Here is a 13,943-nt window from a genome sequence, read left to right as displayed (position 1 = left end):
GTGTGTGTGTGTGTGTGTGTGTGTGTGTGTGTGTGTGTGCCTGTCCTCGTTTACAGCCAAGACAACAGCTCAGGATAAGTGTCTCACAGTGTCCAAGATCATTAGGTAGCCTCTCTTCTGCCATCTGCTCCTCTGTCCAGCAGAAAACTACAAAGGTGTGCACAGACTCCTCACCAGCTGCCACCAGTTACTCTCCTCCTGACTGAACACCTCGGGGTGGATCCTTATCTGACCCTCAGGCCCTTTTAAAGGTCACCTATCATGCAAAATCCACTTCTTCATGTCTCTTCTACATCAACATGTGTCCCCTCTTCTTCATGTCTCTTCTACATCAACATGTGTCCCCTCTTCTTCATGTCTCTTCTACATCAACATGTGTCCCCTCTTCTTCATGTCTCTTCTACATCAACATGTGTCCCCTCTTCTTCACGTCTCTTCTACATCAACATGTGTCCCCTCTTCTTCATGTCTCTTCTACATCAGCATGTGTCCCCTCTTCTTCATGTCTCTTCTACATCAACACGTGTCCCCTCTTCTTCATGTCTCTTCTACATCAACATGTGTCCCCTCTTCTTCATGTCTCTTCTACATCAACATGTGTCCCCTCTTCTTAATGTCTCTTCTACATCAACATGTGTCCCCTCTTCTTCATGTCTCTTCTACATCAACATGTGTCCCCTCTGTGGAAAGAGACTCTGAAAGTTTCAGGAACAAAGATTCTCTCTCTTTTTGTCCTGATCCATTTCTATAAAAACCTGTCTGAAAATGAGCTGATCAGATTTTGGCCCCTTTATGATGTCATAACGATGTTTTGTCTTGTGTAACCATTAGCCAATCAGCAACCAAGGTAACCCACCCCACCCCTTATCACCTGAATCTCCTCCTAGAGCACCATTGAGTTCTTTGTAACCAAATGTCTCTCAGAGGGGCGTGGGGAGGGGCTCCTTATTTTCATCTAAAGTAACAGACAGAGAATCAGCACTTTGGAAACAGGGCTGAAACAGAGGGGATTATGGGTAATGCTGCAATGATCTGTTTGGTGTTTGGAGCCAATCAGAGACCTATAAATATTGATAACAAACAGTATAATAGGGGACCTTTAAGAGGCAGAATCTGACATTTCACTGCAATGCATCAGTGTTGTAATTAATCTCCTGTAGTTATGTTTACCATACCACGGTGGGCTATGCATTAGTAATAATGTTGCGTTTGAAATGCTCTGGGTGGAGTTAACTCTGCACTATGAGGCAATATGCATGTTTTTGAGTGTTTGGTTATATCTGTCCACTGTTTGTTGGCTCGCTTTTTTTGTTGTTGCAATAAAACAAGTTCAATATACTTCTTTATTTTGACATAAAGTGTGATTGTGTCATGGTGCTGCGCGAGCTACAGTTCTCATGAGCAGCAGCTTGTTGTTGCTGCTGCAGTGTTAGAGTTTGTTTATCTAACTGCTTCTATAAGAGGCAGAAGGATCAAGTACCATTTTAACACCATTTATTGATCATGATAAACTTTATGGATGTAGTTATTCAAAGCATTGTGTAGTACAAAGTACTCTTGCTTTTTCTATTATAGGAATATATATAGGCATGCCAGTGTGACTCAACTCACTGATCGTATGGATCAAGCCTTTTTGTCATAGAAGAAAATGGATCCAAATATTCCTATCACTCTAATTTCAGCAAATGTAATTTCTTAGTATTACACTGCTTTGTGAACATATTTCTAACATTTGCATTTGACTTATTTACAGTATGCCTAAACTCTGCACCTTATCTGAAAATGCTTAAACCTTGAATTGATGTGTAAATTAACTGCATTTCCATGCAGAAAAGTCTCAATTTTCACACATCTTTGAACTATTTAGCCTTTTTTCTACGACATCTTGAGTATATTTAATATTGCATTTTTGGAGAAGACTGGGCTTTTGATTTTCATAACCATTAATTACGCTGTAGGATCAAGAGAGTCACACACACTCTCTCACTCTCTCACACACACCCACACACACACACACACACACACACACACACACACACACACACACTCAGTGTTGCCATTGGGAGCAATTTGGGGATCAGTATCTTGCCCAAGGACACATCAACATGTCGAGATGGGGAACGAACCACCGACCCTCTGATTGGTGGACGAGCACTCCACCTCCTGGTTCAGTAATCCGTCTGTATTAAGAGATCTGGAAATGGAGCCGCCAATCATCGTCCCGCCAACATGCCCCATTTGCCTGTGGCTCAGAAAGCATTTTCATTATTGCCCAGCGTTATAAAGGAGGCATTTATAAAAACAGTTGACAGGACACTTTCGTTACTCTTTCCCATTTTAAACCACGTTGATGAAACTTTTATTAATTTATTTCCAGTTGCTGCAAGACTGTGACAAATACAGGATGTGGAGGAAGTTGGAAGGGTTAGAACAAATGAATGGTAACGTAGTGATGCAGCTTAAATCGAGCAGAATGTGTTATATTTTCACATTTGAGAGCAGGATGTTGGATCTTCAGAAATTGAAGGGAGAACATTTTCAAACAAAGCTTTTATCCTCTACTTTTCCAATGCTTACCGCATACTGTGTTCTTAATCAGTGTTTTTCAAAGTGGGGGCCCTGACCCCCCGGGGGGCCGCCAGGGGGGTCACACAAAGTTTGAGGGAAAGGGGAATTTTTTTCTTTTTTTTGTTGTTGATGTAATTAATAACTGCATATCTATCAATCTGTGTGTCCTTTGATGCCAATCTTTTAATATTTTTTATTTATTAATATTTTATTTTATTTTTTTGTTTTTAAATCACATGACCGCCCTTCAAGCCAATCAGAATCGAGCTGCCGCTACTGAGAGTGAAACTGAGTCTGCTCAGCTTTTGAAGCAAGTGAGAGCGAGTGAATATTTCGCTCTGCAGCCGGATGAGAGCATGGATGTAGCAAATATTGTTGTTTATATATGAATATAAATATGTTTATTGTTGATATTAATGTTGAATATTATATATAATATTATTAAGGCATAAGTAGCTTTCAAAAATGCTAAAAAATGTGTTAATTGTTCATATTACTGTTCAAAATTATATAATATTATAAAGACAGAAATCACTTTAAAAATATGTTTACTGTTGATATTACTGTTTAATATTGTGTTAAGAATGTTTATAACAGAAGACACAATGAATGTAATGAATGACAAACAAAAGATATACAACAATTAGAAGAATAACTGATTATTAATTATTAATACAAATATATATTAAGAAAATGTATTAAGCTGTGTGATTAATTTGTCATATTTTCCATCATAATGTACTCATAATAAAAAAAAATGGTTGCAACAGGGGGGTCCCCGCCAGAGGATAATGCTATATGGGGGTCCTTGGCATGGCAACGTTTGGGAACTCCTGTTCTAAATCATTGCCCTCAGAAATTGAGATTTGAAAATAACATTTTTTTGCTACAAAACTATGTAGAGACCTTTCTGTGTTGCTTTTAAAACAGTATTTTGCTATTGGAGGATATCACGCCTGAACATCAATAGTGTCTGCATGCTGCTCATGTAGCTCAACACTTTACTGTATAGTATCTCAACAACATAGAGCCGTATAATTCACCGAGCAGGGTATTTCCAGATGACACCCAGGCCATGAAACGTGTCCAATACAATGATGCAGGTTGTCAATAGAGGGTTGTAGATGGCACAATCCATTATCCGGGTAGTCATGGCCTTGAGGGCGTTTGCACCGTGACAAATATATTTTTTCTCTCCTTTGTCCCCTTCTCGCCTCACAGTCTTCTACAGAATGTCTTCCAATCCTTATTTTAACTCCATATTTCTCCACTTTTCTTAACTTCTCCACCATTTCCCATTTCCTGAACTCATCTCCACTTTCTATTTATTCTCCCATCTCGTCCTCCCTCATCATCCCTTCATCCATTTCCCCGTCTGTTCCTCTTCCATCTTCTTCTCCCCTTCTCCTCACACAGAAATATCTATCACAGTCCGCCCTGTGATGTTGAAACGCCAACCTGCCGCAGAGTTACATAAATCAAACACTCCCCCGTGTCAAATAGAGAAAGAGAACTCCGCTCTTGCGTCAAAGTGGAAGAACAGCTTTCCGTACTGTAGTGGCTGCAGAGGTCAATTATGGTCGGCCATCAATTTTACACACACTTAAACGGAGTGCTGGTACAGGTCGTGAAACACTCTCCATCTGCTCCATACATCATCTTTATCACCGCCTGGCCCTGTCGCTCGCCTCCTACAGCTCGCCTCCTACAGCTCCCCTCCTACACCTCCTTTCCTACAGCTCCTTTCCTACAGCTCCTTTCCTACACCTCCTTTCCTACAGCTCCCCTCCTACACCTCCTTTCCTACAGCTCCTTTCCTACAGCTCCCCTCCTACAGCTCCTTTCCTACAGCTCCTTTCCCACAGCTCCTTTCCTACAGCTCCCTTCCTACAGCTCCCTTCCTTCACCTCCTTTCCTACACCTCCTTTCATACAGCTCCTTTCCTAGACCTCATTTCCTACAGCTCCTTTCATACACCTCCTTTCCTACAGCTCCTTTCCTACACCTCCTTTCATATACATCCTTTCCTAGAGCTCCTTTCCTACATCTCCTTTCCTACAGCTCCTTTCCTACGTCTCCTTTCCTACAGCTCCTTTCCTACAGCTCCTTTCCTACAGCTCCCCTCCTACATCTCCTTTCCTACACCTCCTTTCCTACAGCTCCTTTCCTACACCTCCTTTCCAACAGCTCCTTTCCAACAGCTTCTTTCCTACAGCCCCTTTCCTACAGCTCCTTTCCTACAGCTCCTTTCCTACAACTCATTTCCTACAGCTCCCCTCCTCCTCCTTTCCTACAGCTCCTTTCCTACAGCTCCTTTCCTACAGCTCCTTTCCTACAACTCCCCTCCTACACCTCCTTTCCTACAGCTCATTTCCTACAGCTCCTTTCCTACAGCTCCCCTCCTACATCTCCTTTCCTACACCTCCTTTCCTACAGCTCCTTTCCTACACCTCCTTTCCTACAGCTCCTTTCCAACAGCTTCTTTCCTACAGCTCCTTTCCTACAGCTCCTTTCCTACAGCTCCTTTCCTACACCTCCTTTTCTACAGCTCCTTTCCTACAGCTCCTTTCCTACAGCTCCTTTCCTACACCTCCTTTTATAGAGTTCCTTTCCTACAGCTCCCCTCCTACACCTCCCTTCCTACACCTCCTCTCCTACACCTCCTTTCATACAGCTCCCCTCCTACACCTCCTTTCCTACATCTCCTTTCCTACAGCTCCTTTCCTACAGCTCCTTTCCTACAGCTCCTTTCCTACACCTCCTTTTATACAGCTCCTTTCCTAAAGCTCCCCTCCTACACCTCCTCTCCTACTCCTCCTTTCATACAGCTCCCCTCCTATACCTCCTTTCCTACAGCTCCTTTCCTACAGCTCCTTTCCTACAGCTCCTTTCCTACAGCTTCTTTCATACACCTCCTTTTATACAGCTCCTTTCCTACAGCTTCTTTCCTACAGCGTTTTCCTTTCAGGTGGTCTTTCTCCATATATTTTCCATACGTCTTACGATACATTTCATGAAAGAAAAGGAGCCAAGAGAGGAATAGGTGGATACATCTTTATTTAAATATATATTTGAACTGAAAATATGAAAACAACAGTTTGATTCCAAAAAATGGATAACACATCTGCGTATTCTTATTTTTTTGCAACTTACTTGTACCATTATGTCTATTGCACTACTTTATTGCACAGCTTAGTTGAATACTCGATTCTGATTGGTCACTTTGGACATTCCAGACTGTTGCTAGGCAAGATCAAGGGACTATGTGCAGTCATATCAGTCTGATAAATTTGACGTCAGCCGTGAACAAAAAACCTTAGTTTTATCCATTTTCATATTTGTGGAGAGCACGAAACTTTGTGATTCGTGATGGCTGAACTCGCCCTCTAAGAGAAGGAAAAAGAACGCAAGAGAAGGAAAGCGAGACAGCTGGACGTCAGAGAAATCAACAGAAGAAGACAGACAGGAAGTAAACACTAACAGGAACACAGTATGGGCTCCGGCAGTGTTTAAAGACTGGAAAAGGAAATGTGAACAGACTTGCACAGTTACAGAAAACCTCGATCAGCGCTGCCTTTTATTTTAGACTACGTTGCAGTACGCCATTTATTCTTAGAGGAAGCAATAGAATCATGTTTAAATCAATCCGCCTCGCTGCACACTATCCCATACATATCTTTTTACATTAAGTATATTATATGCTGCATTGCTATAGCAATGCAGCATATAATATACTTAAGCCTTATTCTTAAAATGTACCTTATCAATAACTCCATTGCTATTCTGCAAATGACAAGAAAACCTTTGAATGCAATGGTTTTTGTCCTAAATACAAACGTTTGGTTCATTTACTCACCCTGCTTCCTGCTCTATTGTCTTCTTTACTGACTCTTTTATTCACCAGTCACTCATTTAAAGAATGTGTTTATTGGCATTTAACTTGTAAGTGACAGAAACGGTTGAGTGCCTGGATAACTGATTCACTTTCACTCGCTCACTGTCTCTGTTACACTCTTGCACAGTAAGCAGGGAGCTGGTAGAGAGTGCTTTACTAATATTGGCTCTGGTTCTTGGACTCTGTCTCCGCTTCTCTGAGTGCTGCAGCGCGGCGGGAAAGATCCTGAGTAATGGCTTTGGACCGGAGAAATATGCACTCTGCGTAACCTTCAGGGAATCCACTGAGTTAGATTTATCTCAGGCAGCTGAGGGAGGGAAGTAGGGGTGGGGGAAATCATCGCTTCAGCATAGTGTCGCGATACTTTGTGTGGCGATATTGTATCGATACACGGATGCCAAGTATTGATATTTTATTATATAAACTCTTTTTTTTATATATATATTTGTATACAAACTGTAGCATATCCCTCCGAAAGATGGTTAAACATTATCACTACCCGATCTGCCGCCCTGCCCTATCTGCAGTGCGCATGTGCGAGACAGCTATATGTCATACATTTTTGCATACATTCACAGTAAATATGTATTCAGTATGATAGCTGTCTAACAGAAGTTAAATTCATTTCTCACTTATTCTGACAATATACTTAACCCCAAATAAAAGAACCTAATAAAAAGAGTTGTTAAATAATAGTGAAGTTACGTTAACAATAACTCATCTCTCTCGAGTTTTCTTTTTGTGCTTTGCCAAAAGCCACTGTGTCAAGTGTCCTACTTGGGTTGCCGTATGTAGTTGTCAAATATGGCGGACCATCTCGCACATGCGCACTGCAGATAGGGCAGGGCTGCAGATCGGGTAGTGACAAACATAAACATAACACATTTACATAAACGATTAATATTGCAAATACATTTTTTAACCAGGAGGGGAAGATGGACATGGATATGACCCATGTGATTTGCAATATCGCAATATATCGTATCGCAATACTTAGCATATCGTAGAATCGCAATACTATCATATCGTGGCTTAAGTATCGCGATAGTATCGTATCGTGGGGAGCCTGGTGATTCCCACCCCGAGAGGGAAGGTTTCGTTCTTTTGTTTCTGTTCCCATTGTCGTGGATTTTACTCTTTATATGATGAAATTCAATCTGGAAAAAAAAGTTATTAATAATTAGCATTGTGCTCCCACTGAGGTGTTCTCCGTGTTTCATGTTTTTTCATGAAAAGAAGAAGCACAGCTGCCAGGAGGAATCAGATCAGACGAGCTGCTGCAGTGGAGATACAGTTGTTCAAACATCGGTCCCTCTCAGCAGGGGGCAATGCTGGTATTCTGGGGCTTTTTAAACCAGAAGAACATATGTTAATGCTCTATATTTGCATACATATATATTGAAATCTACAGTATAACCTACACCAAATATTGTAATGCTTTCATGCATTCCAAGAAGCCTGTATTTATGTTATTGATGTTTTATTTTATCTGCAGGGACCTGAAATAAAATTCAAAAAAGACATGCAGAAACTCAGATATTAAACATTTAGTCAACATAAATCAGCCCTTGTCGAAGGAACACTTGGTTTTGATTGATGTTGAGTCTTTGAGTACATTCCAAAACGCACTAAATACAGTATAAGCTAATGCAATCATTTTTTCGAAGTTATGTATGAAGGGTTTATACATTTTTAAGCCCTAAGTAGGGTCTTTAAGGGGAACTGTCAGGCTGCATACAAATGTTGTACGTCACTTTCTCAATCCTTATATCATAGGCAATAAGATATATGAGCCTATTTCTCAAAATTGTAACTGTTCGTTAATTATAGCAGCAACTATATAGTTTTAGTTCTTTATTGTGCCCCCCAAACCCAATCAGTCTTCTTTGGTATTAGGGATCTCCGAATTCATTATTCCTGATCATTCTAATGCTTACTTAAGTATTGATTGATTGATACATTTATTTCGAACAAGTAAAATAAATAATTTAGAAAACAAACAAATGTGCAGTGCGTAGTCATGTAAGAGAAAACAAAACAAAGTGACATTTACAACAACAACAGCATTAGCAACATGAACAGTCCCACATCTAGGCCCTTTCTCATTTAATCAAATCCCCCTCCTCGACTCCTCGATCCTCCAGTAGTGACCCGGAAATGAATTTCAGCGCGCCATGTTGAAGGACATCTAATTTCTCTAAATGCACTTTGAGGACCGAGGATCGAGCATCGAGGAGGCTCTCTGGAGGAGCTATAACCGAGGATACACTGATGGGTCCTCCACGGCTCCTCCGCCGATGCATTTCCGGCAACAGAGATGTTTCAAAGAGTCGTGACGCACAGCCGGACTTATCTCAGCCAATGACAGCTCTGCATGCATCCTGGATATTATTTTATTAACTGCTCTCATCGCAACGCGATGTTTACAGAAGAGGTTTCTCAATACTCTAATTTCCCCTCCTCGACTCCTAGTCCCGCCCACAGGAGATGCGAGCGGAGGACTGAGGAGGGGAGCCGAGGAGAGAGGAGGGGAAGAAGCAGGCAGTTAGAGAAATGAGAACTCCTCTCCTCTGAGCGGTCATTTTAAAGAGACGTCCATTAATGACAGGAGGCACAGCAGCCCTCTGTCTGATGGACAGATGTGTTCATGACGACTATTTACTTTTAATTCATTCACAGTGCGGTATAATGAGACAACAGGCTACAGATGCGGACACACACACACACACACACACAGGTATATATATAAATATATACAATTTCAGAATCAAATAAGTATGAGAGCACTCTCATAATAACGTAACACAATCAGAGACTGGATATATCCCCCCCCCCCCCCCCCTCTCTCTCTGGTCGCTGAAATAGGGAATTGAAATTAATTAGTGAATCTCGCGGGAATATCTCCGCAATGGAGCGTGTTTACATTTCACTTTCGATTGCATGATATAACCCATGCAGCGCAACACCTTCGTCACACGTTGCCTGTTTGTACCATTTTCAGGCGATTTGTAATCCGTTCTAGAAAACGGTGTTTTTAGGATTTCAAGAAGCGTATAGAACAAACGATGGATGTATTTTATGAACAATTATCCAAGCAGGAAGTAGATTTAGATGTTTTAGGAGTGAGAGATTATTATCTAGTATATGCATCCGATGAAGCATTGCATGAAGTCTGTTGATGAGAGGCTGTTGCTGGGGCTGCATAAACTTATTTATTTTTAAAAAATATTTGTTTTGTAGGCAGACCATGCAGGCCAGCCCAATGGTCACCAAGGTTCATGTTTAAAATAGCATTTTTACAACAAAAAAAGCCCAGGCAAGACCAACATGTGAAAAAATAGCTTAAGTGTACAGTACACAGGCTGTGCTTTTAGCTCCTCCTACAACACACACGGTTGTCAGATACAATCAGAGCCTACTGTTAGCACTTCATTGTTTATTTGAATATATTGTGGCGATACCAACGAGGGTTAGAAAACTGTTTAAGGTACAACAAATGTTGGCATTTTAGCTCTGGATATTACTTACTTGGGTAAAAGAAAAAACATGAAGTGGCCTTTCCAGTAGTGACGCCAATTTGCTTTCAATTAGATGAATTGATCACATTTTCTGAAAATAAAAAAGGTTTTCACAAGAAAGATGTTTTTATTTCAGTGTCTTTCAAAGATGAAGAAATTAAATACTTTCAAATTGTTACTTCTGATCACAGAGCGGTATATTAACCATTATAAAAATAAACAATATGCATTAGGGCTTGTAGGTATACGTTTTCAATAAAAGGAAAGAGCAAGCGGGGTAGGATTTTCAAAAACTTTATTAATCTCATGGTTAATGTCAGTTAACATCAGCGTGGCTCAGTGCGTCCTCATGTCTGAGTAAAGTTTGAATACTTTGCATGAACTGAAAACTGTACTTCAGTTTTGATTACGCATGCGTCTGTAATATATTTTGACAGTAGCGCAGTTGGTTAGTCGTTACCACAGTGGTAGAGTGAGTTCAGCCTCAGTACATCCAGATCACTGAGGTGTGACCTTTGACCCATCTGCACCCCGCTACTCTTCGACAACACCGTCGGACTGCCATCTTGACTGAAGTAATACCTGAAACAAAAGATCATTTACTAAATAGTTGTGTAGGATTATCACATACAGTTCTTCCCAAGTTAGAATTCATTCATCCTGTATTGGTATTATTATTCGTTTTTCTTTTTAAATGTGATGCAGGGGAAGAAATACACGAGGATGGGTTCAGACTTACTCTCCGTAGTGCATGATGGAGTTGAGGTCATACGGCAGGTTCTGAGTGTCTCCTTGTTTCACCTCGAAGTTGCTTCGTTTCCCTTTTTAAAAATCAGGAATTATTCATTACACCTTGATTTCTGCAGAACATGGAGTTGGTTTGTTCTAATCATCCTAAACTACAGCACCATTTTATGTTTTATTTCTGTGCCTTTAAGGATTTGCATCATCTAAAATAAAACATTAAAACCTTACAATGTACTTCTACATCGAATTGCCCCAAAAATACATGCAGTTTAAAATATGCGAAATGGAAAAACTATTCATTGTGTTTTCTTAATACAGGATAATGTCTCACAGCCAGGTGTTCACCTGGCATGATGTTGCTCCACTCCACAGAGATGTACTGGTCGCGGTCCCTGCGGTTGTGTTCGTGGTGCAGACCCAGAGCATGGATGATCTCATGGCAAACATTACCCACAGAGCACGAGGGGGCGGAGTACAGCGTCTGGGCTCCTCCTACACATCCAACGTAGGACGCACAGCTGCAGAGACAAGAAAAGGCATTTACTCTCCTACTTCTGGTAACACAAAGCCATGCAGAAAGAAACTTTTTAAACCAAATGTATCCACGTGTTGCTGCAGTATAGAGAGGCGAAGTCCCTCCCTTTCCGGGGGACCTCCAAGGGACCTTATTTCTGAGAGTTATTTGCACAATTTTCACCCCAAGAAAATCTATCTTCCCAGTTATCATTGGAACTAAATCCACTGGAGAAACTCCCTGAAATAAATACAAATAAATAACCTTCAGTCGAGGCTATTTATACGAGAGCAACACTTGTATTTTAACTTCTAATACTTAAAAAAGAGTTAGCCTTCATTTGCTATTTATGTGAAAAGAAAAAAAATATATGTAAGGTGTTCACAAGTGTTATATTACTACTAGATAGTTATGAGTGTAGACACGAATCAAAATACCTCTAGACAAGAGAGAAATAATAATAGTTTTGGGTTGAATAGTAACATCTCTCACCCTTTGCCATTGCGGAACTCGATGTAGTTCAGCTCTGTGGTGTGAGGCGTGAAGCGAATGCAGGTGACGTCTGAGATCATCTTGAAGGCAGCGTGGATGTCAAACGCTCGATCAGCTGTTGGAATGAAAACATAACAGTTGCTAATCACTTGTTGCTAATGAGTCAAACATTAGAGCGGGTTAATAAAGAATCCACCCACTGAGTTCCTGACTGATGGTGTAAGGCATGACGGCGTCCAACCACAGGTTCTGCACGGCATTCCTGTCCTCCTGAAAATATAAACAGCAACAACGGTTCGGTTTTATCGCCATCCATGGGTAAAGTACACAGCCGAAAAAAATCTGCCTCTTCCTTCAGACTTCCTTACAGAGCCCCTCCTCCAACACACACATGATCAATGAGGGCACGAGATGAGTTTGTGCTTTTTACAGCGCCACGGCTTCCACAGAAGACAATAGCATTTAATGTATTCATTGCTATCGGGATGTTAAGATCATTCCATGGAATATAACAAGTGTTTCTGAAGTGAATGACCTAACCAACCTTTAAGGTCTTCCTGACTTAAAAAAAGCATTATTATTATTTGTAATAATTCTAAGAAGTAGTCGGGGAGGGGAGTAGTGGTGGCAAAGGTAGAATTGGTATTAGTTTAAATATTTGTAGTTTAATGCATTAGTTGTATTAATGTCCCCTTCAATGCTTTCCCTTAGTGTGCCGGCTCGCCCCTTGGTGCTCAGGAGTCTTTATTCTTTGTTTTGCAATAATAAAAACAGTTGGCCAGGAATGTCATTGCATCCTAAAGAAATGTGGGAAATAAAAGTTGTCCTTCTTACCGGGATCAAAATGTCTCCCTCATGGACAAACACGTCATCTTCAAGCCCTACGACGTGATAAAACGAGTCACTGTACATTGCATCTATGAAATACTAGATTTGTTTTACACATGTATTCAAAGTTTACCTTCTAGAGTTTCTGAACTGGATCGGTTTGGCTCTAGCATTGAAACCAACACACCTAGAGAAATCTGAGGGTTAAATCTAATCATTTTAAAACACGACATTCAATATCTGATAAACGTACCTGTTGCAGGATGAGTCATATTCTGGGTGCCATTTAAGGGGATTACACTACCTGTACATTAAATATTAAGTGAAACATAGTTTAAAACAAATAGAGATAGAAACAGAATGTTCAGTTTGTATAAAATTACAGTTTACCTTGTTTTTGCACATCTGACATCGTAGAAACATTGTCTACAAAAACAAGGAATTCCTCGTTAATAATTTCTATATTTGATCAAATGCTTTAAAAAAACAATAATCAATTGAAACCAACCTGTTGCATGACTGGTATCCTCCTGTGTTGCATTTATAGGGACACCACCAACGACTGCATGAAAAGAAAGAGTGAATAATCATTATTATTATTAGGCACAATTTGTACTTTTGAATGCTTACATTCTCACCTGAAAGCATGCAGATGAAGACCAGAAGCCACATAGTGCAACACAGTTTCAACATACTAACAAACTAGCGTCCTGACTGTCTCCTCAGCAGCTGTGATCACTTCACTGATTATAGGCTCTATATATAAGCATTCAGCCTGACCTGTAGAGGGCGCTGCAGTGGTTTAAAGGGGCTAACACAGTATGATATCTATTCATAAGGTATTGGTGTTATTTTTAGGCTTTTTCTTGACATATATTGCGCAATGGGGACTAATTATTAGGGTGTAGGTCAACAATTTGCAACAATATTTTTGACTCATCGCTTTTACGTAACATATTTTTTTTCTCTTACCTTCTTTGCAAAGAACCTGGTATTTTCTGTTATTCATTACCTAAGTCACATGTGTCAAACTCAAGGCCCGGGGGCCAAATCAGGCCCTTGGTGGATTTCATTTCGGCCCGCAGGATAATTTCTAATTCCTATTAGATCTGGCCCGCCGGTATATTGCACGCACACCTTCACTCCATCGTGAGGGTCTCCTCCGCTCAGAGCCTGAGCCCAAATATTGATGACCTTGCACCCGAGATGAGATGCCAAGTATCTGAGCTAGCATCACAGAGCAGCACACTGAGTTTAATGAATGTTTCCTTCTGCACTTTTTCTCTTGAGACAACAGGGCATGTTTAGTTTTTTCTTTGCGGGAAATAGTTTTTTTGAAACTTGTTGGCCTGCGGAAAAATGTAATCATAAGAAAAGCTGC

General features: G+C 40.6%; 1 protein-coding gene across 2 annotated transcripts; it reads right to left on the bottom strand.

Annotated features, from left to right (window-relative positions):
- Positions 1-10,259: 10,259 nt before the first annotated feature.
- On the bottom strand, positions 10,260-13,301 carry LOC117542311 (zinc metalloproteinase nas-14-like). 2 transcript variants are annotated; one of them, XM_034209905.1, is made up of 11 exons: positions 13,201-13,301; positions 13,071-13,124; positions 12,953-12,988; positions 12,816-12,866; positions 12,696-12,749; positions 12,569-12,615; positions 11,935-12,004; positions 11,735-11,849; positions 11,074-11,246; positions 10,721-10,802; positions 10,260-10,563 (listed from the first exon to the last, which is right to left on the bottom strand). In XM_034209905.1, the coding sequence occupies exons 1-11, from the start codon at positions 13,253-13,255 to the stop codon at positions 10,431-10,433; spliced, it is 870 nt and encodes a 289-aa protein (XP_034065796.1). In that variant the 5' UTR covers positions 13,256-13,301; the 3' UTR covers positions 10,260-10,430. The 2 variants fall into 2 exon arrangements, with proteins under 2 accessions (XP_034065796.1, XP_034065797.1); XM_034209906.1 differs by lacking the exon at positions 12,953-12,988.
- Positions 13,302-13,943: the final 642 nt, after the last annotated feature.

The sequence above is a fragment of the Gymnodraco acuticeps genome, unplaced genomic scaffold (genome assembly GCF_902827175.1).
Source record: "Gymnodraco acuticeps unplaced genomic scaffold, fGymAcu1.1, whole genome shotgun sequence".
Lineage (NCBI taxonomy): Eukaryota > Metazoa > Chordata > Actinopteri > Perciformes > Bathydraconidae > Gymnodraco > Gymnodraco acuticeps.
The sequence above is the reverse complement of the archived record's forward strand: the minus strand, read 5'-3'. Positions and strand labels throughout refer to the sequence as shown.

Coding starts and splice junctions, on each gene's coding strand:
- LOC117542311 (XM_034209905.1), bottom strand. CDS start 13,255: ATGTTGAAACTGTGTTGCACTATGTGGCTTCTGGTCTTCATCTGCATG. Junction 12,989..13,070: donor GGATACCAGTCATGCAACAG/GTTGGTTTCAAT, acceptor TTGTTTTTGTAG/ACAATGTTTCTACGATGTCA. Junction 11,247..11,734: donor GAGTTCCGCAATGGCAAAGG/GTGAGAGATGTT, acceptor TTGTCTCTGCAG/CTGTGCGTCCTACGTTGGAT.